We start from the raw sequence: 24,171 nt of genomic DNA on the forward strand, positions 1-24,171 counted from the left end.
TTACTAGTTGGCGACATAAAAGTCATAGAAAATGTATAACTAAAGCTACACAGCAACTTATTGATCTGAAATTGACAACTTTATTAAAAAATGCCTGCGGTAAAAAGCTCCTGGGCCCTTCTCTCATTTTACATACTGCTCACACACACACACACACACACACACACACACACACACACACACACACACACACACACACACACAAGGAACATACAAATAAACATCCAATAATGTCAAATTCATAACATTGTTATAGTATGCATAGGAAGCCACTGAGGCAATGAGATACTGGTGCGTGTGTCTAAGTGTTAGGATTCATCACTTCCACACTGTGACAATTAATTCTGTTTGGCCTCGAGACAGTGGTTTCAATGACAGAGGCCCATTAATAGGATACTTTATCTGTCAAACAGGCAATTGCTTCTAAATTCTTACACATTCGTGTTTCATTTGGTCTATACACTGGAACAAATATCATGCATGGAAGAAACAATTTAAATTTTGAAGCTACAGGGAAAAATATCTGGAGCACTTTGATGAAACTAAGTCCAATTGAAAAATTCTGATAATAGAATGAACATGACAACAAAAGATAGACATTTGCTGCCCCCCAAAGGAGAATTAAGGACATAGCAACAATATATTGTTCCCCCTTGTTTGTTTTACACTAAGCCGGATATACAGCATTTGTGCCAATTCTATGAAACACCATTGATGCCACCTGTAACAGGATAACATGGAGATTGTAGAATCCACTTTACTTTCGCACGGTCAAACAACAACAAGATTTGGAATTCTCAAAAGATAATCAAACATTATTGTCATTGTTTGCACAATAAGCACAACTCCAGTCTGTTCCATGTATAACATAGTCTCTGGGCTATTTCCTGTCCAAAGATAACATAGAAGCACAATACGAATACCTGTCAGAGAGGGAAATTATTATTTTGATAAAGCCCTGTTTTCAGCACCTTTCCCTGTTAGGCTCACTGTAATGTCAAATGGTCAGACATGACCATTTGAAACCTCCCTGCCACAGTAAATTCCGTGTTTGTATAACATACATGGCGAATAAACCTGATTCTGATTCTGATGGACAAATAAGATCATTTTATGGTTTTGATAATTTCATTACCTGCTGGAGCCACATATATAGTTGTATACTATATTTTTTCCAACATTGTCAAAGAGCAAAACACTACAACGAGAAGGCAGTCAAAAGATCACAGAGTGAGTTCTCAGTCCCTGGCTAGTCCCTAACCTGGGCTATCCGCTGGCCTGGACTAGCGTCCCTCTCCTGTCTAGGGGTCGCTGTTGCACACGTCCACCAGCTTCTGCAGCAGATCAACCTTGACGATGTTGTCCAGGGCCTTGCAGAGGCGTCCCAGCGTGCAGCCCACGCTGCCCTCCTTCATCGACCAACGCCCCAGCATCTGGTACACCTTCTCCGACAGGCCGTCGCGGTCGTAGTTGTGGTCAATTTCCTCCAGCTCCACATCGCTCAGGCCCAGGCGCCGGGCGCACTGCTTCCACTTGGCCCCAATGTTGTCCCTCAGCAGGTCCAGGTGCTTCTCTGTCACTGCTTGGTCCTCTGAGGGGACGGATCAAGCCCTGTCAGTCACCCTAGTTCTACACGGACTGATGTGTGGACCCTGCTGGGGCCCACTCACCATCTACTGTGTGGACCCTGTTGGGGCCCACTCACCATCTACTTTTCACTGAAGACAGGGCTGAGATAACTGTGCATTTTAGACGGCATGTCAAAGAAGGGTGGCCAAACTTTTGACTATTTTTGTTCTATGATAATGTGAACAAGGCCGTCGGGAAACAGTACTCTGACCCATGGTATTATTCATCCTCTTTATAAGCGTCCATCAGATATGACTAGTTATGATATTCCGGTCCAAAGTTCCTTTATGGGTTTATTTGGAGGAAGTGTGGCAGTAGACTTACCGTACTTCTGAATGGCTTCTTTGAGAAACAAGGTGGTACTGCCGTTGGACAGTAAGCTTGCTGGACTCCGGTGAGAGTCTGGACTGTGGGTCTTTAGACTGTTGTGGTCGCCAATCTGGATACAACTGGCATTTCTGATGACGATGCTTCCTAAAACACACACACACACACACACACACACACATGTGCACAACACAGTCTTAGTCATGCAGATGGCCTTACTATTGGCTGATGAGCCTGTGGAGTGTCATTGTGGTCACGGCAACCGGGCCCTTCCTTCATCCATACCTGAATCTAGTAAGGGTGCACTCTTGCCGGAGTTCTGGTTCTCAAGGGGCCAGGAATGCTGTGAGACATGCTGGCAGGGGTTGCTGAAGTGTGGCTCTGGGCTGTGATTGGACAGTTGAGTGCTGTAGAGTCTGGAGGAGGGAAAGGCAGGGCGAGGGTATGGCTCCTCCTGGCTGTTGGGCTGGACAGGCTCGGCTTTGCTCCATGAATGGACAGTGGAGCCTGGAGAATGCCAGCCCCTATCTGGGTGCTCATGGGACATCAGCCTCTGAGGGGGGGTAGCTGGGGCATAGCCGGGGGGAGACAGGGGGCTGGAGTCTGGCTGGTCTGTTCCCCAGTTGCCCCTCTTCTGGGGCCATTCTCCCACCTGGCCAGGGGTGAAGGGAGGGCTGGGTTGGCTGGGGGCCCTGGCGTCAGTCTGGAGGGAGAACTGTTTGAGGTCCTCGATGCTGGCCTCCACTGGGAACCTGACGTCTGAGCTCATCAAGCAGGCCGGCAGGTCTACACAAACACAACACATGGGAGGAGATCAGCATGTACTGTACGGCATTGCATGTTGCTCCATTCAACCTACTGAAGTCAGCTGAAGAGGTGAGTGAGTAATAAAAATGTTCAATGTGAACAACCTTACAAGAAAAACATTTAATATTTTAAACTGATATTTACTTGCAAGTAACACCAATCCTGATATGTATTTTTAGGTGTGTGTGTGTGTGTGTGGGAGGGGGGTAAAGGATTCTAAGACACAAATTGAAACAAAGTTATAATGTTCATTGAGCTACTACACGTATAATATACTGTAAACTAAATAATTATTAATTTTGAAAAATACAGAAAAGAAACTTGCTTTAATTTGGAATTGGAGTGCAAAATGAGGCTGTTTTTTAGGCTGTATTCGAGCCACATCAATTATATTGGCTTTCAAATGAGAAAAAATACTATCATTTTGAAACAAAGAGAGTTTGCTCTATACATACAGTATATCGGCCTTTCAAAAAGAAAACAATTACGCCAGCCTTACACTCCACATGGGATTGATGCAGTACGTGTTTTAGGCTAATAAGGTCAGATATTGATATGGTCACTGATATACCATGCCTTCCTAGTGAGAAGGAGGGTGTTGTAGCGTAGAGGAACAGAGCTGCCTAGCCCTCACCTGCTGCCATCATACTGTCTGGAGGCAAAGAGAAGGACTTCATCATCTCCAGGAGAACCTCTGGGCCTTCGTACGACTCCTACATGGAAGTCACATGACAGTCGAAATGTAGCCTGAATACATATTTTACACGTGAAATAACTGCAGTCCATTATTGTCTACACTCTTGGATTGTAAACACATTGTGACCATTGGAGGTGCTGCTGGGTTCTATTTACGACTTGTTTCCGACACTGAAATCAGATGAAACTTGCCCTTAGAGCCAAAGCATCTCTTTCTACATTAGGCTCCAGCTTCTCTCGGTAGACTGGTAGGAAGGATGTGTATCCCTCTGGGAAGAAGGATAGTCCAAGTGAGAGAGAGGGAGAGAGAGAGAGAGAGAGAGAGAGGGAGAGAGAGAGCGAGAGAGAGAGAGAGAGAGAGAGAGAGAGAGAGAGAGAGAGAGAGAGAGAGAGAGAGAGAGAGAGAGTAAAAGACAGATAACAAGAAAGTGTATGTGAGCGAGACACAGAGTAATGAAATTAGGCCAGTCATCTGACTTACGGCAACAATCACCCGGCCGGAACAAAGAGTCAGTTTACTTCAGTACTTCCCAACACAACATGCCTCGGTAGCCTTGAAAATCATGTTCCCTTCACAGTATGGTTTGTAAGCCGTTGAAACACACACACACAGATTTACATTTAGTCATTTAGCAGATGCTCTTATCCAGAGCGACTTAGAGTCAGTACAGGGACATTCTCCCCGAGGCAAGTAGGGTGAAGTGCCTTGTCCAAGGACACAACGTCATTTTGCACGGCAGGGAATCGAACCGGCAACCTTCTGATTAAAAGCCTGAGCCGCTCAAACATCTGACCCCCCACACACTCACACATGCATGCATACCTTTAAACGTCGGCCTGTCCCGTGGATTCTGACTCCAGCCTCTTCTCATCAGATCTGTCATCTCAGGGAGGGTGTCAGGTGGAATTAAACCCTCGTTGGGGCGGTCGCCCTGGCGGACACACTGGCAGATTTGGTCCTCACTCCTGGCATCTATGAACATCGGCATTGACGAGGCACACCCGTCAAAGAACAGCTATTGAGCCGTGAAACCCAAGATAGACCCCAGTGTTTTTTCCCTTACCGAGAGGAATGCATTGAGAAGAGATGTTGCCAAACCAAACCCGCCTCCACCCCCCCATTGTTATTGTGACTCTCGAGTGCATTCCCTCCGTCACTCACTCTCGTAGGGCTCCTGGCTGGTGAGAACGACCCAGACGACAATGCTGAAGCTGTACACGTCAGACCTCTCGGTGGACTGCGTGTGGACGCTCTCCAGGTGCTCGGGCGCCATGTAGCACAGGGTGCCGGAGGCCCTGACCCCAGCTGAGGGCTTGGTGCGGCTCTGCCTGCGAGACTCCTCCTTGGTCAATCTGCTCCAAGTCTGGCAAGTGGCCAAGCCCAGATCTGCAATCTGGCAACACACATATATGTAGATATGCTGTATATTTACATTTACATTTGAGTCATTTAGCAGACCCTCTTATCCAGAGCGACTTACAGTAAGTACAGGGACATTCTCCCCGAGGCAAGTAGGGTGAAGTGGCTTGCCCAAGGACACAACGTCATTTGGCACGGCCGGGAATCGAACTGGCAACCTTCTGATTACTAGCCTGATTCCCTAACCGCTCAGCCAACTGACTTCCTGTATTGTATATCGTATATACAATCCCTCACACGCACCCAAACCCACTCTCATGTAAATGCAAATGGAATGTAAGCAATACTTGTGACTGTTTCAACCAGGCACTTGGACGGTTGTCAAAGCGACGGTAATAAATATGTAATAGTAAAACATCTTGTTTATTGTACCTTAATGTGAAAGTCTCTGTCCACCAATATGTTCTCAGGTTTCAAATCCTTGTGTATGACGTGGTTCCCTGCCAAATATTCCATGCCCTCCAGGATCTCAAGAATGATGCGGCCCTTAATGGACATGGGAACTTGAACCTGGAAGGCGGGACAGGAGAGACAGAAGTCAAAGAAATATGTGAGCTGGTCTTGGTTTGAGTAGTGAAGTGCCTCGTCCCGTCATGCAGACCCCTGCAGCCCCACATGGTTCATTTGGTGCATCTGTGGGTCTCACCTTGTCCAACATGGCCTGCAAGTTCCCCTTGGGGATGAGCTCCAGCACCAGGGAGTAATCCCCATCATCAAGGATCACTCCAAGCAGCTTGACCACACGCTCGTGGTTCAGTTTGGTCATCAGACTGCCCTCCTCCAGCAAAGACTTCCTACTGAATTTTGCTCTAGGTGAAGTAACCAGACATTTTGGAATGGATTTTTATTTTGACCGACAAGCACAGGGGCGCACAAACTGCCACTGCATGAGCCTACCGAATGGGTCATGTGAGCAACAGTTAAGATATTCAATAGTCTTTTGTGTGTATACTGTGAAACTGTTGGCTTTACGACGTGTTGTATTAGCCTGAACGTACAGTTAAGCAGTAGCCTATAGTGGAAAACCCCTATGGACTTACTCATTGCGCGGTGGTCCTGTGTACACCGTCTTCAGTACCACCTGGCCCAAAGTTTTATGATAGCATAGGTGAACTTGTCCGAAGCCGCCGTAGTCCAGGTGCTCTTTTTTAATAAGGTCGGCGGATCGCATACGAATGGAATCCAAGGAAGTAGCCATACCCAACACAGTATAATATAGGTGTAATAGAAATATCTGAAAATGGATTTGCACATACAAAGTGCAATTAAAGTAAGCACAGTTACTACGTGAAACAATGATCTGATGTTAAACTATCCATCGCAAAGCAGAATTGAATCTGAAAGTGAAATTCGGATCGGAAACCAAAAAACTAAAACAACTGACCACAAGCTACACTCTGAAAATGTGTAGGCTATAGTATACGTATACTTCCTTAATTGTTATTAAATATACAATATGTTTTTAAGATCACAGTGAAACAACTGAATATGAAACTGTATAACTGAACAACTGAATACGTTGAATATAAAACCTGAACGTTTACATTTGCCTTGCTGAGTTATTTCCGGGATAGTCGCTGCAGTTAATTTTTTTTTAAAGCGAGCCAGGATAACTCGAAGTTTGAAGTAGTCAATTGCAGAGCACTACACTCAATCGATGAAGACCAAGCGAGCCAGGATAACTCGAAGTTTGAAGTACTACTAGTCAATTGCAGAGCAGTACACTCAATCGATGAAGACCATACGGGCCAAAGGCATAATCGAACGGCTGCTTAGGGCCCCCGAGGCCACCAGAGGGCCCTCAAGAGCACATGAAATTACAGCTTAATAAAACATATATATTATTGGCAGTGTATTGTCAGATGTAGGCTTACATTGATGGTGTCGATGTGTGTGTGTGAGCGCTCGCGGGCGCGCACGAGAGAGGTTGGTTCTTATGTGTTTGTAAATTGTATTTGTTGTGTTCAGAGTACTGTGCAGTGAAACTGAACAGAATATGAGAGGGAACGTTACTCATAAATACAGACAATAGCCTATTTGAAATGTTTTTCCAGCCATGAGGTGGGGGAAAAAAACTTTCACTTATTGGCATTAAGACTAATCATACGATAGCGACAGTGAAAAAAGAAAGAAAGAAAAACACACAATTGAGAATATGATCCATTGATAAAAAAGCTTCTCTGAAAGCATGTCGGGAAACCACCTGAATTGTAACGCATGTGAGTGTGGGTGGCATGCAGCGTAAGCCTATCTGAGGTATCTAAGTGATCCAACCCTGTGTCCCACACGGAAACCACATCAAAGTATTTAACATCATTATTCGCCGTTTCTCTGTTGTAGGCCACATCTCCAAATGACTCATGATCATTACGGTAAGATCACTATCCACTGCTTTGTTGTCACGGTCACCCTAGCCTGAAGTTTGGTTGTTGGGACTAAGATGTAGTATGTAGCATAAAGACGCTGTCTCAGCATTATTATCTTTGTCTGGAAAAGAAAATCACAAAAGCCTGCATTCTGAAAATTACAATTGTGTTAAATTTTCTATACAAATTAGGCTACATAATTCGCTGACAATTAGGCCTAATCATAAATTCAATTAAAACGTTTTTCACAGAGACCACTTGCATCCTGAAAATTTGGCATGTGACCATACTTTTTCTCAGCCCTAGTTGAAATAGGCTCCTCATGGTATTTCTAGTATTTCTAACATGCTTTTGAAAAGCACACGCCTTGTTGAAAACGAGAACTACAATTCCCAGAATACACCTGAATCAGACAGCGTTTGCAGCACACTGCAAATCGTAGTGAGCTGTTCATATCGCTCAGCTTTGGGAAAGCAGCCGTAATCTTCATACCTCGGGCAATACATTGCAATTTTCCTCGGCGTTCAGTGTTTTACTGAGATATTTGTATAGAATGGGTAATGGTCTCAACAAGGTACGTTGTTCTTACACTTTGTGTTTGTAATATATGCATGCGCTTCCAGCTGTCCAAAAGTTATTCAGGTCTAGACTCGAGTACGCTCTAATATAGACTGGCGTTATCATAATTAGATCAGACCAAAGCGCTCATAGAAAATGTGTGTCGAAAACTGAATACGCCTATTACAAATCTGTTGAATTGCATGTTTGCCTATGTTGAGTGAGTGCAAGATCCCCTTTAAGCTTTCTCGGTAAAGTACAGTTGAGCACAGTTGAGTATCTTGACAGGTCTGTAACAGAAATAATCATTCGATGTGGATACAGTCCTTTACGACACAAACACACACATACTGACATTTTTAAGGATTTTAGGGTCACTGTCAGAGATCTGTGGCAACAACATCCAGTAGGCTACTCCATTGTTATCTCTTATTATGGCTCATGTCATAATTCAGTCATCTAAGCTTCTTCAGCTGTTGTTCCTGGTGTCAACTAAATATATCTCAGACATGTCACCAAGGATGCTTCGGTGTCCCCTTCATTGGAGTGATATATGTTCTGTATGCGCTGGCTAAAATAACATTTCTATTGTAGTTCAGTAAGCATTTTAACTACAAGTAGGGGTATGTACATCTTTGTGCATATACAATCTTGAGAGATAGCCTTGGTATGAAATCATGTAATGCTCTGATCAATCATTTCTGCTCATTCTCTTTCAGGTCTTGCCTGACCTGTACTTGGGAAATTTTAAAGGTATGTTTTATCAATTAGTACTGGTATTTGGATATGAGCCTTGGGGGTTCAGCACCAAATTCTATCAGGAACCCATGACTCGATGTGAATCTAAATCCACCATCCCTCTTATTGATATTACAATCTGAGAAAACCCATAAAGCATGTAGAAATGATCAACAAATCGATTTCTTATGTCCCTCTTTACCCTGTGTCTTGTTCCAGACGCTCGGGACCGAGAACAGCTGGCAAGGAACAACATCACACACATCCTGTCCATCCATGACAGCGCCGCCCCTATCCTCCAGGTAAACCACCACCCTCACACAAACCATCTCACCAAATCTCCCAAATAAGCACCTCCCAATGTGTTTCCTCGAAGAAAAACCCCCCTCTCCATTCTTGAAATGCTGAAAAGCCAGTTTCATGAACAGATAACCGTATCCTCATACCACTGTCAGACGCAGTACACGAAGGCCAAGTCCTCGTGCTCCTGACATCACATCCTGTTAGGCTTCGAGGACTCGTCTGCCAGGTCCTTCAGGACAGGCCAGCCAGTCCCCCAAAAATCAGTCCTTTTTTTGCAGCAGCTTATCATTGTGCCATACACAGATCATGTTGGGTTTGATAGGACACTGGAATGTGCGCTGCGTGGGCGGGGGAGGGGTGTTGAGTGGGCGACAGAGAAGGAGAGCTCCGCTGCTCGAGCTGACAGGCTCTTGTGTGTTTGGCACTGATCCAGGTGCTGCTGTTCCTCCTCAGATCCTGACCTTTTACTGCTAGTTAGTGAATCAACGAACTGATGAAAGATCAGTTTCTCCCAGCAGCTAGCTTGACCTTATTCACTCCCCCCCCACACCCCTCTCCCACCTACCCCCCCCCCCCCCCCCCCCCCAGAGAGCCAATCCATCTGTTGTCATCACAACCACCAGAACAGCACTGCAATCACACAGCAGAATGCTGTCTGTTGGAGTGTGCGTGTTACATAATGAGTCTCAGGGTTGCTGGTAACGGCGGTTACACGGAGGTATGATGACGTGTGATGAACGCATATCTGATCAGAGCTGCTGATGGAGAGACTTGGGGCTAACAGGAAGCTGTCTCCCTGCAGGAAATGACCTATCTTTGTATCTCTGCGGCCGACCTGCCTTCACAAAACCTGTAAGTACTCCGAACACATACATACACGCACGCACAGACACACACACTCACACACATTGGGGGGGGGGGGGGGGGGGGGGAAACAGAGAGCCGAGCAGGACCGTGAGGAGTAGATCCATTCTCTTTGTTGCTGCGTGGGCGTCTCGCCTTCGTTTCCATCTGAAGGGAAAGCCATGTTCTTTCACAAGCACACTGCTTGACTGGGAACCAAAGCGCTGAATAAATACACTGGGGTTTGCGCAAGGAAGTTGTCGATCGGCCTTGCGTGACGCTGACATGCATCCATCCGAGTTAATGGGACTACAGTCGTGTAGTATGTCATGCATGGACTGTAGCGCCAACACCTGGATGTCGAACGTTCATAAGAGCATGCACGTGCATGCGCACACACACAGTCACACCCTCTCCCCTTCAGGGGTCTGCTCCCTGACAGGCAGGCAGGAAGGAGCCAGCTCTGTGCTGCAAGGTTGCACTCGCGGCTGCACGCCTATTTTGACACTATTTTTACCCCCACACACACACTCACGTGTCAAATGTCCCTGTCACCCTCATCACCATGCCAGCCCCGTGCCTCTTTGTACCAGACCCCGGCGTGAAACCAGTCCTCTCTCCTCAGAGATAGACGGAAACACATGCGCGCGCTCACACGCAGGCCACCTTGTTATTCTGATCCTGTCAGGACGATAGATGACCCTTAGGGGTTGTTCATGCCGCCTTACCTACCCCTTTCTGATCTTGTGATTGTGGGGGAGGATGGAGTGAATACTAACTCCGCAAACGATACAAGATATACACTTGTTATTGACATGTTATTCTAAACTTCTAAAAGTTTAAGACCTGATTGTCACTTGAACCACATGCGATCAGCTACCATTATTGATATTAAGACTCATCTATTCTCCCTAGCCAATTATACTTTTTTTGTGTACCATATGTATCCTTGTGTGTCAGTTCATTATTTGAAAACTAATATTTGAGCTTGTTGGACAGAACGTTGGTTAGCATTGTTTGTTTGATATATGGATGTAAATGTGACTTGACTCCAGGACTCAGCACTTCAAACAGAGTATCATGTTCATGCATGAGTCCCGACTGAAAGGAGAAGGCTGTTTAGTCCACTGGTGAGTGACGTCCAAGGAATTTAAATAAACAATATACAGTATTTATGTAGGCTATGTAGGCTATCAGTTTTAGACATTTCTCAGGAATTTTTTTAATGGGGATTTGGGGTTGGAATCAGTGAGATTTCATAGTTTTTACGTTTCGAAAAATAAAACCAATGGTTCACTGCTGAGTGCACACCAGTGAACTCATGTTTAGCTCTAAACTTGAGATGTACTAATAAAGCAGGTGGTTATTCTTGAACTTCCCAAAAGACAGACAAACTAGATTTCAATGAATTCATGCTCATCAACGTGATGATCGCTGATAGACAGACACCCAGGTCCCTTGTCCTTTGCTTTCTGTACTCTGGTCATGTCTAGTGATTTTTCTATCCATCTTTTCCTCTCTGTGGGCAGCCTGGCTGGCGTGTCCCGCAGTGTCACCCTGGTGGTAGCCTACATCATGACGGCGACAGGGCTGGGCTGGCAGGAGGCCCTGGCAGCCGTGAAGGTGGCTCGCCCTTGTGCCGGCCCCAACCTGGGCTTCCAGCGCCAATTGCAGGAGTTTGAGACCGCCCAGGCAAGCCAGGTAAGTAGATATACCGGACACAAGGGGTTAATATGGTAGTGCTAAGATGTGTGCATGACTTGAGTTTACCAGATATCTTACTCCCTAACTCTGAACTAACAGACCACTCTACGGTGTTCGTTTTAAGGACATCCTCAGATCTCAGACTCAAGTGTCAGACTCAAACGATCAGGCATCAGGACCAAAAGTGGTCAGACTCAGGCGAAACGGCATTGGAGTAGCCTAAAGGTCAGTCAGTCTCAGAAAAACCTCTGTCGTCTTCAGACAAAACAGCATTAGGTCTCTGAAAAAACGGCCTCGGACCAAAAGTCGTCAGTCTCAGGCGAAACGGCATCAAACCAAACGGCCTCAGAAAAACCTCTGTCAGCCTCAGACAAAACTTTGTCAGAAAAAAAGTTGTCAGAGAGAGATGAGGGAGCTGTTGACTAGCTTTCTGAATTAGCTAAAGTAGATAGCAGCTTTTACAGTGAATACCGCTGTGGTGTTGTTTCTGTTAGGTACAGCAAGCAAAATTATTTATGATATAATACGAAATAGTTTTTTTTCTGCAAGCTAGTTCACTCTTGTAAAGTAAACCCATGTTTAGTCCTCCGGTTGTCATGGATATACAAACTCAGTGTTAGAAACACTCAGTGTTAGACAATGAAGTAATACAATTGACATTTTTATGAACATTTTCAATGAATGCCTTCACTTGTCGCTAACTTACTTCGCTAGTCAAACATATACTAACACACTAAACAAACTAGCAGAAGGTCTGTGATAGTACACAACATATTTTTCGTTTGAATCGTTTCCTTCATGATATACGTTAATGGCGATTGCGTTGTGTAATTAATGCTATGTATTAGTTATTAATGTTATGCACGAAACTTTACAGCCACAGAGTAAGCCTAGCAATTCTACAGAGTTTATGGACTGAAGCATCTCTGAGCTGTTATTGCAGCTCTACTCAGTATGCCTGTTATTGTGCCATTGAGCCTCTCAAATATTTGCTTCTGGACAATGCTGTCTGACAACTTTTTTTCTGACAATGTTTTGTCTGAGACTGACGACTTTTGGTCCGTGGCCGTTTTTACCGAGACCTAATTCTGTTTTGTCTAAAGATGAAAGATGTTTTTCTGAGACTGACTGACTTTTAGGCTAGCCCAATGTCGTTTCGCCTGAGTCTGACCACTTTTGGTCCGAGACCTGATGCCTTTTCGTTTGAGTCTGAGATCTGAGGATGTCCTAAAATGAACACCGTACCCCTGACCCTATAGTACCACAAATATCTAATCACATCCCAACAAATCAAAACATGATGCACTGTATCAAAATAAAAGCCTTTGGATAGTAAACGAAAAAGTGTTTGGATAGGCTTTTGGAGAGTATCGTTCAAAATAAAAATCCAATTGCCACTTGCCAAATGACTTAATTTAACATTACTCAACCCAGCTAGAAAAGCCACTTAGCCTCACCAGGTTTCTGTGTATAATATATTGGCTAAAGGGCACAGGGTCTCCTTGCTCCTGACAGACGCAGTGTCAGTGTATTGCTTGTTTTTTGTGTTTTGGCCACTAGAGGTCCTCATGCCTGGCTTGTTCAGCTGTAATTATGTTATTAGGTCCACCTGGGCCTCGTCCTGCTAGGGGTCGGCAACCCAAAATGTTGAAAGAGCCATATTGGACCAAAAAAAACAAAAAACAAATCTGTCTGGAGCCGCAAAAAATTAAAAGCCTTATATATGCCTTATAATGAAGGCAACACATGCTGTAAGTGTCTATAGACCAATTATTTGTTTGTAAACATTCGGGATGCGCGCGCAATGTGGCTGCAGAAAACCGGGAAAGGATAGCCTTTATAATGGTTAGAGAAGTACACGGATTATACAAATAGTACGATTTAAAAAGACCAAAAAGGTCGAGAAGGACAGCCTTTAAGAGAAAAGTCGATTCCCCATTGATCTGTCACATCAGAATTTTGATTTGGGTTACAAAAGTCTTGAAATTTGAGTGAGAATGTCGCCCGGTAGACCGCATCTTATGCGGCAGCTATGTCTTCACGTCACAAAGTTCATAATTTTACAGTTTTACAGTCAATTATACACCTTAAAAGTCAAGCAGGGCAGCTTTAAAGAGATATGGGAATTCTGCTTTTAGCCAGCTGGTCCGATTAGTTTTGTGATTTGTGTAAAACTGGCAATCTGAGTGAGACTGCGTCCCCGTTACACTGTTTTGACGTTGTTAGCCTCAGTCAGACTCGGGTCGCTCACTGGCAGTGTGCACAATGTTGTATTTCACTCCATTCTCCACTGTAAACGTCAGGGAGGACTGCCTTTTGTAGATACAAGCCTGTTGAAGATAGCCAGCATCTCGGATTTCTTTAACCAAGCCTGTTTCATTCATCATTTGCCTGAGAAAGCGACCTTCGTTAGCCAGGCTAGTTTTGCCCGAGCCAGCCTAGTTTTGCCCGTTCACTCCATTCTACAGTAAAAACGTCAGGGAGGACTACCTTTAGTAGATACGAGCCTGCTGAAGATAGCCAACATCTCGGATTTCTTTAACCGAGCCTGTTTCATTCGTCATTTGCCTGAGAAAGTGACCTCCGTTAGCCAGGCTAGTTTTGCCCTATCACTCGGTCAGGATATTTAAGGTATCGGGGGTCAAGTGACTTTTGTGCATGGACAAATGAAACGTAAATGTATTTGTTCAAAGGACAAGTGCCTCAAAAAGTTAATGTCAAGCTCTGAAATCCAGTGGCCAGAGATATATGATGACCTGATCCAAGTGTATACCTGGGAGAAGTCCGTCCTTTGCAGCCGACATGCGCAGTTGAGCATGCTTGACAGTGGTGTGACGTAGGGTGATAATTGGTCTATATTAGCTATATTACTATCAAAATGATAAGTAGGCTACAAATCTCTGTTCTCCTCAGCTATCTTTCTCTTTTTCCCTTTGGGGTCCATGGCCCATGACACACCCGCCGGTTTGTTTGCAACAGCCACCTGTCTGGCATTACGCCGAGCTGAAAGAAACGTGTGTCGCAGGCTATGACGTAAATCTTCGTTGACAGAAATGTTGAAATAAAATATTTATTATATACACATTTTGCTGTAAAAATGTGTATAATTATTTTTTCAACATTTCTGTTTTAATTAAAACAAAAAATATGTTCACACCACTTTTTCCATTTTCATATTTTTGAAAAAGCTCCAGGGAGCCACTAGGGCGGCGCTAAAGAGCCGCATGCGGCTCTAGAGCCGCGGGTTGCCGACCCCTGTGCTAGGTGTATTTAAGGGACTCTGCCTTAGCTACCTTGCTTGATGTTTAGGTTTTCTGATGCCGGTTGCCTATGTCGGTTTCCAAAGTCATTGTTTTTTTGGAGTACTACTTTTTGCGATTCTTTGCCAACCTATGGACTTTTGCTCAAACTGATTAAAACATTCAGCATTTCCAGTGCTGCGTGCGTCTTACTCTTGGGTTCACCATCCTCCAGTGGCTCAAGGAATGTGAGTCGGACCCTCACACGGGAGATCCGAGTTCGAGTCCCGGCTCTGACACGCAGGGCCAGGGCCATTGTGGGAACATAAATTGGTTGCTGGTTGGTATGATGCTGCATTGACAATGTGCAATATACAATGGTCACAATGTCAGCACTATAGTGAAGGTGTAGGTCCTCAGGTCCAGGGGTCTTGTGGGGGGGACCTGAGAAACGATGCTGGTGGTGCTACCATCCATGATTCATCTCTCTCTCTCTCTCTCTCTCTCTCTCTCTCTCTCTCTCTCTCTCTCTCTCTTCCCCCCCCCCCTCCCCAGTTTAGGGAGTGGCTGAGGACGGAGTATAAAGAAAACCCATTCCATGACGAGGTTGACATCCGCATCCTTTTAGCCAGCAGCCCCAAACCCAACAAGGTGGATGTGGAGGTGCAGGCCTCCCCCCCACCAGGGCTGCAGGGTTCCTGAGACTCCATACCCAAGGTCTAAAAGGCTTGCACTACTGGATGATACCATCCTGGCCCTGAGAGGGGAGTCATGTCTCTCTGTCAGCACTGTTTTGGAACAGACTGTTGTTGCTCTTTAAGTCTCTGCTGGAAAGAGTTGGATGAAGGAAGTAAACACGACGTAACAGGATTTTGAAAAATGTTTTTTTTAGAAGTTTATAGCTAATGTTACAGCTTCTATTATCCTTAATGTATGTATATAGGCATACGTACAGTATGCCATGTTAAGTATGTCTGTTGTTATTTTATTTTTTACTAAACTTGTACAATGTGGTTGTAATGAGCTTGAAGACATGTCAGCTACATATTTGTGCCATAATAAAATAATTTAAGAGTTGTAACGGTTGGAAGACTACCCACTGTCAGAATGTGATGACATTCTCAGCTCTATTTACCTATGCTTCCTGGCCCTCTTCCTGTTTGTGCACTGTGCAAGACAGGCCTTGCATGACTGCATCTGAAAACGGCCTGCTCAACAGACAACGTGCCTAAATTTAAGATGTTGGGTAAACTATTTATTCACCCGGCTACATAGTTAAAAACAGTCCGTCTTCTTTGGGGCTCTTTAATTTAGTGCCTTTAATGATCTCATAGCTACTTTACTGGAGCCCAAAACCGGTTTAGATTAAGATGTGAACATGTAGCTAATAGCCTTTTATGTAGTGTAGCCACTGGAGGGCAGCCATAACCATTACTGCGAAGCCAAAGTTCATCTGTCAAAGAAATTACACCACTGAGTCCAATGTCGTTAAATGAGCCTACGTAAAATTACTCCCCCATACACTTGAAGCATTGTGGGTTTATATATATACGTTATCCATATGAGCCTACTTTAAAACAAAACGTAATTTTAACGATTAATACGTGTATTGTTTAAATTTGATGGCAACAGACGACAATACGATCAGTGGAATAATTGATGACGACAAGTTTAGGGAGATTTTGTTTTAAAATTATTCGCAGGTAATTGTTCCATTCTACTCCGGTGTTTGCGTCCTGTATTGCTGCTGTGGAGGGATTCCCCACCTGCTTACTGTACTAAACGCAGCCTACCCGATAAGCTTCAAAGAAATGGAACACAGGGCACTTCACGCGTATCGCTTCTTCGAGAGATGATGTTACGCAGAAGCCCCTCCCGCCCAGGCAAATCAAGATATATATTTAAGAGTAGGACACCCCAAAACGTTTCTGAAAACTGTTAGACTGATTTCATCAAAGGAACTCCCATGGTCAAAGGTAGGAACTGGTTTATCAAGCAATAAACAATTAAGATACCGTACAGACTGTCGCGCGTATCAAGTTTTTCTCTGTTTAATAACGTTATCAAAAATGATAATGTTACTACAGCGTGATACGTGTTTAGCACCATTGAGAAAAAAGCTCGAGCGGCTCTCAATAGTCATTATTTTCTAATGCTATGTGGATATGTGCATGAATTCATGTAATGACACATTATTTATTCTTAACCAAATTAAGAGGTAAGTTTGGACACTGAATCGTGATAACTTCATCAACATGTCCATCTCCATCTTACCCAAACATATTTGCTGTGCATTGTTAAACTCTACAGAAGCTTTGCATCTCTCATCATCATCATGCCCACACTTGTCTTGCATGCGCTTTTGACAGATATGAATGTAGAGGAGGACAGCAACCTGTCTGTCAGTTGCGGCAACGGGAAGCTTAGACAGTGGCTGATCGATCAGATTGACAGCCACGGGTACCCCGGATTGGTTTGGGAGAATGACGAGAAAACAATTTTCAGGATTCCCTGGAAACACGCGGGAAAACAAGACTACAATCGAGATGAGGATGCCGCGCTCTTCAAGGTGCGTCCGCGCACCCTTTGGCCTGAGCGCAGCGCGATACAGAATACTTCGCCAATGTGAAGGGATACTGTTGCCAAGTTTAAAGGATGTTTTGCAGAAAAACCTACCTGATATAGCCTATCGTAGACTTTAAAAAAAAAATTGAAAGTATTGATAGATCCATTGAATGTTGATAATCGTTTCAGGCTTGGGCACTTTTCAAGGGTAAATACAGGGAAGGGGTAGACAAACCAGATCCTCCTACGTGGAAGACAAGACTACGGTGTGCCCTCAACAAAAGTAATGACTTTGACGAACTGGTGGACAAGAGCCAGCTGGATATTTCAGACCCCTACAAAGTTTACAGAATCATTCCCGAGGGAGCAAAAAGAGGCAAGTGAATACTTTCATCATTCTGTGTAAAGGTAGAGTTAATATAGAGAGGTACTGACATTGGAGTTAGCAGTGACAAGTAGTCATACTGGATTGTCCATTGTTTTGTATCCATCACTAAAAAATTAATTTCCTTTTTTGGAACTTCTAAACTCAGTAAAGAATACCAAGTAATAACATAATTAATTGAATGTCACAATGAATGTTTGGTTTTACCCTAGGCTGATGAAGCAGGAAGCACAGAGGAAGCTGAATGTACCAAATAGGCCTCAGAGCTTTTTTTAGAGGCCTTCGGTTAGCATGAGCAGAATGAACATGCACAACACTGACAGTCAGTTCCAGCTTTGCATGAGACTCACTAAGAACCTGACAACCCCCCTACAGGCCCTTTCAGTATAGAGACCACTACCAGCAGACAGTTTGCTTTCAACCTGCTTTACAGGGTTAGAATGTGCTTTACAAAACTTTTGTTGTTTGCACATTTGTTATTGCTTTGACTCTGTTGACAAGCCACTTGACCTCACATGTTTTTTAAACATCTTCTCACCTTGAGTAGTTATGAGAAAATAAACTGAAAAGCTGCGTGATTCATGTGATTCATTCCTCAATCGTGTATGACCTCTAGAAGTTCTAGAGAAGGCCAGTTGTTTCTGAGGGTGGAAGGATGACACATTTCGCACAGATCTCCGTTCCTGATTGTTGGTTGTTGTTGTTGGTGTGATCTAGGGATGAAAATGGGCAATGTGGAGGATTCAATGTCACACACAAACTCTTTAAGCTACACGCTTCCTCCATACGCCTCTCTGCAGAACCAGGTGGGTCAATTCTTACGCCTGTTCAACAACTTTAAAATGCTGTGTTCTCAAGTAGGCCTATCGGTCGAAGATTGATTTTCAAAGCATTTCCTTAATGTATGATTATTGCCATGTGGGTGCCATCCTTGAGTGCTTAGAGCATTCACCGTGAACCAAATTCTAGCTCTGCTAGGTTACACTCGGGTTTCTTGTAAGCAGCTACTAACATCATTCTCTTCCTCATTAGGTACCCGGCTACATGCCTTTCCAGGACAGGAAGGACTGGAGAGAGTACCCACCCGAGCATCCTCCCCTTCCCCCCCCCCCTCCTCCTCCCCCCCCCTCCTCCTCCTCACCAGCCCTTGCACGGAGAGCTCCAGTTCGGGCAGTGCCACTACCCTCCTCTAGGCAGGCCCTGGCCTTCCGACAACGGTAAGGTCCACCACGCACTCCACCACACGTTGCCTCAACACAACCAGTGGAGCCCTGACTATAAAACACCAACATCTGTACTCGAATTGTGAAACAGAGGAAAGGGTTGCATAGAGACAAACAAAGCTCATGGTTCTGTAGAAGAGATTCGACAGCTGCCACTTCTCCAAAAACGTGAAAGGTTTATTCAGCACACATTAGGCAGGTTCCTCCTGACTTGAAAAAACCCACACATTGAGTACTCACAGCGCCAGACCATATCTGGCACAGTAGAGAATAGGTGAGCTACTGTCTCAAGAGACACTCCAAACTCAGAACTGCTTTGGTTTTTGATGTGTGTGGAGAATGTCAAGGGTCCTGTGTTTGATCCTTGTGCTCCCTTCAGGGTACCAGATCACAGGCTCCTTCTACTCCTACACCCCCACTGAGTCCCACGCCACATCGTACACAGTGGACCACAGCACTGCCATTTCTGGTAAAGAGATACTTCTGTACACACACACACACACACACACACACACACACACACACACACACACACATTTATACACGCACAGAGTAGGCTACACACTTTATCAAACACAAAACCGTAGACACAATAGGCAAGACTAGTGAATGGCATTAATGTACAACTTTTTTGTTGATCATTTGCCGTTTTCTATGACACATTCTCTTCCCTGTTTTACAGACTTTGATAAGGTCATTAAACGAATCACAGTCTAATATAGCACACAGGAGCATTGTCTTCTGTCATAATGGGTCACAGTATTGTAAGACTATATGGACATAACATGTGTAAGTGTTTAATGAAATAGAAAAAGAAGTCATAAACCATGACAGGAAATGTGTGGATAAAAAAGGAAGATTTACCGTCTGGTTTATGTTTGGTTGACTGCTTGTCCTCGCTCCACTAGACTGCGGCCTGCACGTGTCCCTGTTCTACCGTGAGTTCCTGGTGAAGGAGGTCACCACCTCCAGCCCAGGCGGCTGCCGCATCACCTCCTCCCCCCCCTCCACCTCCTCCTCCTCCTCCTCCTCCAGCCCCTCCTCCCCCTCGTCCCCCCTACCCGGGGCAGAGGAGCGGCCGGGCGGCGCCGAGACAATCCTCTTCCCCTCGCCCTACCCCCAGTCCCAGCGCAGGGGGGCGGACAAGCTGACCAACGTGCTGGAGCGCGGCGTGCTGCTGTGGATGGCGGCCGACGGGCTGTACGGCAGGCGCTTGTGCCAGGGTCGCGTGTACTGGGAGGGCCCGCTGGCCCCCCACACAGACAAGCCCAACAAGCTGGAGAAGGAGCAGACCTGCAAGCTGTTTGATACCCAGCTGTTCCTCAACGGTGAGCACCGGGACCCAGCTACTGTGCTGCTGAAGATATGGGAGGGACTGCAGCTGTAGGATGAGGTGGGGGGTGGTGGGGATGAGGAGGATGGTGAGGGAGGTGATGAGGATGATGGTGAGGGGAATGAGGTTTGATGGTGAGGGTGGTGATGAGGATGATGGTGATTGTGATGGTGAGGATGGTGGTGATGAGGATGATGGTGATTGTGATGGTGAGGATGTTGGTGTTGAGGATGATGGTGAGGGGAATGAGGATGATGGTGAGGGTCGTGATGAGGATGATGGTGATTGTGATGGTGAGGATGGTGGTGATGAGGATGACGGTGAGGGTGGTGATGAGGATGATGGTGAGGGTGGTGATGAGGATGATGGTGATTGTGATGGTGAGGATGGTGGTGATGAGGATGACGGTGAGGGGAATGAGGATGATGGTGAGGGTGGTGATGAGGATGACGGTGATTGTGATGGTGAGGATGGTGGTGATGAGGATGACGGTGAGGGGAATGAGGATGATGATGAGGGTGGTGATGAGGATGATGGTGATTGTGATGGTGAGGATGGTGGTGATGAGGATGACGGTGAGGGTCGTGATGAGGATGATGGTGAGGGTGGTGATGAGCATGATGGTGATTGTGATGGTGATGATGATGGTGATTGTGATGGTGGTGATGAGGATGATGGTGATTGTGATGGTGAGGATGGTGGTGATGAGGATGACGGTGAGGGTGGTGATGAGGATGATGGTGAGGGTGGTGATGAGGATGATGGTGATTGTGATGGTGATGATGATGGTGATTGTGATGGTGAGGATGGTGGTGATGAGGATGATGGTGATTGTGATGGTGAGGATGGTGGTGATGAGGATGACGGTGAGGGGAATGAGGATGATGATGAGGGTGGTGATGAGGATGATGGTGATTGTGATGGTGAGGATGGTGGAGATGAGGATGACGGTGAGGGGAATGAGGATGATGGTGAGGGTGGTGATGAGGATGACGGTGATTGTGATGGTGAGGATGGTGGTGATGAGGATGACGGTGAGGGGAATGAGGATGATGATGAGGGTGGTGATGAGGATGACGGTGATTGTGATGGTGAGGATGGTGGTGATGAGGATGACGGTGAGGGGAATGAGGATGATGGTGGTGATGAGGATGACGGTGATTGTGATGGTGAGGATGGTGGTGATGAGGATGACGGTGAGGGGAATGAGGATGATGGTGAGGGCGGTGATGAGGATGATGGTGATTGTGATGGTGAGGATGGTGGTGATGAGAATTACGGTTAGGGGAATGAGGATGATGGTGAGGGTGGTGATGAGGATGACGGTGATTGTGATGGTGAGGATGGTGGTGATGAGAATTACGGTTAGGGGAATGAGGATGACGGTGAGGGTGGTGATGAGGATGACGGTGAGGGTGGTGATGAGGATGACGGTGAGGGTGGTGATGAGGATGATGGTGATGGTGAGGATGGTGGTGATGAGGATGACGGTGAGGGTGGTGATGAAGTGTGATGCAGATGATGGTAAGGAGGACATTAATGTAGAATGAGGTTGGTGATGACACTGACATCTGGGAAGTCCCACCCCACATTGTGGTGTGACATAAAGACCCCTTGTCACGTTGTCAGCAATGACCTATGGGAGTCTCCCTACAACAACCCCCGCCCACCTCCCTTGTCCTACCGCATGATAGGGTTTTATTACTTTTCTTAGTTGTATTATTGTTTTTATAGATTTTTGGGATTCCCGCAAAGACTGCGGCTTGTGTTTGACTTGTGTTATTGTTTTTGCTGATTGTGTTACATTTTATTTATATTGGGTAACCACAAAGACTGTGGCTCGAGATACTGAAAAGACTGCGGCTTGTAATCGAAAGGCTTGAGCAACATAGGTTCTGGACTGCTCTGCAAAAGGCCTGAGATTGGGTGTTTTGGATTTGAATTAGTTACATAATATTTTGCCATTTTTATTTATATTTGGAAGGGGAAACCACAAAGACCGTGGCTTGAGATACCGCAAAGACTGTGGCTTTTGTGTTCTGGATTGCCCCAAAGACTGCGGTCTGTTTTCAAAAGGGTTTTATTACTTTTATTGCTTATAATATTGTTTTTATAGATTTTATGTAAAGCACTTTGAGTTGCAATTCTTGTATGAAATGTGCTATATAAATAAAGTCTTTTATTATAGGCCAACCGATCACCCAAATCTGCTAAAAGGCCCAACTCATCAACAATGTCCTTAGCTTCTCTCCCTGATCTGATTCACTAGAATGTGTGTAACATCAACCTTGTATTGCCCTAACATGAGCTGCAGTTATTGCACTCATCTATTTCAACCCATCTACTGTAGTGTAGGAGAGATGGACTCTCCTACACTCTTCTTTTTCAGGAGCACAGCAGCTGGTCAAAGTGCTGCTGCTTGAGGGTGATACGATTATCTCATGACACCCTCTACCCCCTCTCCCTCTCTCTCTCTCCCTCCCACCATTACCCCCTTCCTCCACCTCCCTCCCCCCAGAACTCCAGGGCTATATTCACCACGGTCGTCCCATGCCCAGACACCAGGTGGTGCTGTGTTTCGGAGACGAGTACCCAGACCCCCAGCGCCAGAGGAAGATGATCACAGCTCAGGTACCGCACACCGCACAGTGCAGCCCTCCTCGGCCCACTATCCGTGGACACACCCCTCCTTGTTCTCCCCTGGGCTGGTTGATGACAGTGAGGTTCTTGTGTTCCAGGTGGAGCCCATGTTTGCCAGGAAGCTTGTGTACTACTCCCAGCAGAGCAGCGGTGCCTACCTGCGGGGCTATGATCTCCAGACCCAAGAGCCCTCTCCTCCAGGGGACTACCAGAGGAACCTGCAACACAGCCTGGACTTATGACCACACACACACACACACACACACATCTAGACATAGATAGACATAGATAGACACATGCATAAAACCATGGACTGTGTTGGGTATGACATGATTGGAGGCTAATTCACCAATGTGGCAAAATAACTATTGCGGAGCATTAGCTTGATAGATGGATCAGAGCATAGATGGTTATGTACAGATTTGTATTTCCGATATTTTGTAACTTCTTTTTCTTTTATTTGAATAAAGATATATAATATTTTGCTTTTAAAACCTTGAGGGCACTGATTTTCAAGGATCCTCAGGATTCCTTCTCCAGAAAAGTCTGACTGTGGATCTGAATGTCAAATTACAATAACTGAGATGTTCAAGATATTTTACAACTACACAAAACGATGATCCCATGAAAAAACGATCGGATCTCACCCCAGTAGTTTGTACAATTTGGCTGTTTTGTTTTCTTAATCCCCTTACTGTGTATCTCACCCTGGCCTCTGCTCTGTCTGTGGTGTGTTTACCACTAGAGCTGAGGTATGTGTGAAGTATGTGATCGTGTATGTGTGTGTCAGAGGGAGTATGTGTTGTCAGCGTGTGTGTGTGCGTCAGCGGCACGTACGTGAGTGTGTGAACATGTGTATGTGTGTCAGCGTGTGTGTGCGCGTGTCTGCGTGTGGGTTACTCCTTTTCCTGTGACGTCTGTGGCTAATGATGGGAAAGCGTTCAAGCCCACAGGTAACAAACCACAATACCTGCCATAGTAGAGTGTAGGGGGGGGGGAGGGGAAAGACCCTGCTTGTCTCCCTCTCTTTACCAGCCTCACATTCACACTTTCACTTCACCTCCTCTCTCCAGGCACTCGCCTCACCGTTTGTCACGTTGCATTCGACGCGAGAATGTTCACACCAACAGAAGAGGGAGAGCTTGGGTGTGCACTGGCAACACCATTTACGACAGTGTGTAGAGGATGCGGTTTGGGGTCTATGTTGGGGGGAGGGGGACAGTGTCGGTCTGAGGGTGTGTGTGGCAGGAAGCATCGAGCACAGGTGCAGCGGAAGACTGGCCCTCAAGAGAAACACACACTCTTACACACACGATAGGGGACAACACAAGGCCAAATATACATGACTGAGGATTCCTGATTGGTTGTAAATCATTCACTGAGCCTGTCAACAAC

At 45.6% G+C, this 24,171-nt stretch overlaps 3 protein-coding genes across 5 annotated transcripts; 2 read left to right on the plus strand and 1 right to left on the minus strand.

The window, feature by feature from the left end:
* Positions 1-66: 66 nt before the first annotated feature.
* On the minus strand, positions 67-8,801 carry ripk1l (receptor (TNFRSF)-interacting serine-threonine kinase 1, like). 3 transcript variants are annotated; one of them, XM_062481833.1, is made up of 11 exons: positions 8,744-8,801; positions 5,920-6,113; positions 5,526-5,688; positions 5,252-5,389; positions 4,622-4,853; positions 4,283-4,432; positions 3,652-3,728; positions 3,398-3,476; positions 2,242-2,742; positions 1,954-2,103; positions 67-1,591 (listed from the first exon to the last, which is right to left on the minus strand). In XM_062481833.1, the coding sequence occupies exons 1-11, from the start codon at positions 8,795-8,797 to the stop codon at positions 1,302-1,304; spliced, it is 2,028 nt and encodes a 675-aa protein (XP_062337817.1). In that variant the 5' UTR covers positions 8,798-8,801; the 3' UTR covers positions 67-1,301. The 3 variants fall into 3 exon arrangements, with proteins under 3 accessions (XP_062337817.1, XP_062337818.1, XP_062337819.1); XM_062481834.1 differs by lacking the exon at positions 8,744-8,801 and adding an exon at positions 6,424-6,558; XM_062481835.1 differs by lacking the exon at positions 8,744-8,801 and adding an exon at positions 6,264-6,414.
* dusp22b (dual specificity phosphatase 22b) lies at positions 7,655-15,707 on the plus strand. The gene is made up of 7 exons (XM_062481838.1): positions 7,655-7,819; positions 8,523-8,556; positions 8,761-8,843; positions 9,647-9,696; positions 10,743-10,817; positions 11,217-11,388; positions 15,186-15,707. Exons 1-7 carry the CDS (start codon positions 7,799-7,801, stop codon positions 15,330-15,332), a joined length of 582 nt encoding a protein of 193 aa, XP_062337822.1. The 5' UTR covers positions 7,655-7,798; the 3' UTR covers positions 15,333-15,707.
* Positions 15,708-15,835: 128 nt separating this feature from the next.
* irf4a (interferon regulatory factor 4a) lies at positions 15,836-23,264 on the plus strand. The gene is given in 10 exon segments (XM_062481836.1): positions 15,836-16,606; positions 17,000-17,199; positions 17,385-17,571; positions 18,298-18,386; positions 18,613-18,681; positions 18,683-18,797; positions 19,183-19,272; positions 19,712-20,131; positions 22,655-22,767; positions 22,875-23,264. Coding segments are annotated over 10 exon segments (1,437 nt in total). The 5' UTR covers positions 15,836-16,596; the 3' UTR covers positions 23,019-23,264.
* The last annotated feature ends 907 nt before the right edge of the window (positions 23,265-24,171 follow it).

Source organism: Osmerus eperlanus, chromosome 16 (genome assembly GCF_963692335.1).
Source record: "Osmerus eperlanus chromosome 16, fOsmEpe2.1, whole genome shotgun sequence".
Taxonomy (NCBI): domain Eukaryota; kingdom Metazoa; phylum Chordata; class Actinopteri; order Osmeriformes; family Osmeridae; genus Osmerus; species Osmerus eperlanus.

Excerpts from the sequence above, each read along its gene's own strand:
- dusp22b (XM_062481838.1), top strand. The coding sequence starts at position 7,799 with ATGGGTAATGGTCTCAACAAG. Across the intron at positions 8,844-9,646 it reads GCGCCGCCCCTATCCTCCAG|GAAATGACCTATCTTTGTAT; the intron begins GTAAACCACCAC and ends GTCTCCCTGCAG. Across the intron at positions 9,697-10,742 it reads GACCTGCCTTCACAAAACCT|GACTCAGCACTTCAAACAGA; the intron begins GTAAGTACTCCG and ends ACTTGACTCCAG.
- ripk1l (XM_062481833.1), bottom strand. The coding sequence starts at position 8,797 with ATGTTGTTCCTTGCCAGCTGTTCTCGGTCCCGAGCGTCTGGAACAAGA. Across the intron at positions 2,104-2,241 it reads TGCACCCTTACTAGATTCAG|GAAGCATCGTCATCAGAAAT; the intron begins GTATGGATGAAG and ends TGTGTGTTTTAG. Across the intron at positions 1,592-1,953 it reads AGAAGCCATTCAGAAGTACG|AGGACCAAGCAGTGACAGAG; the intron begins GTAAGTCTACTG and ends CCGTCCCCTCAG.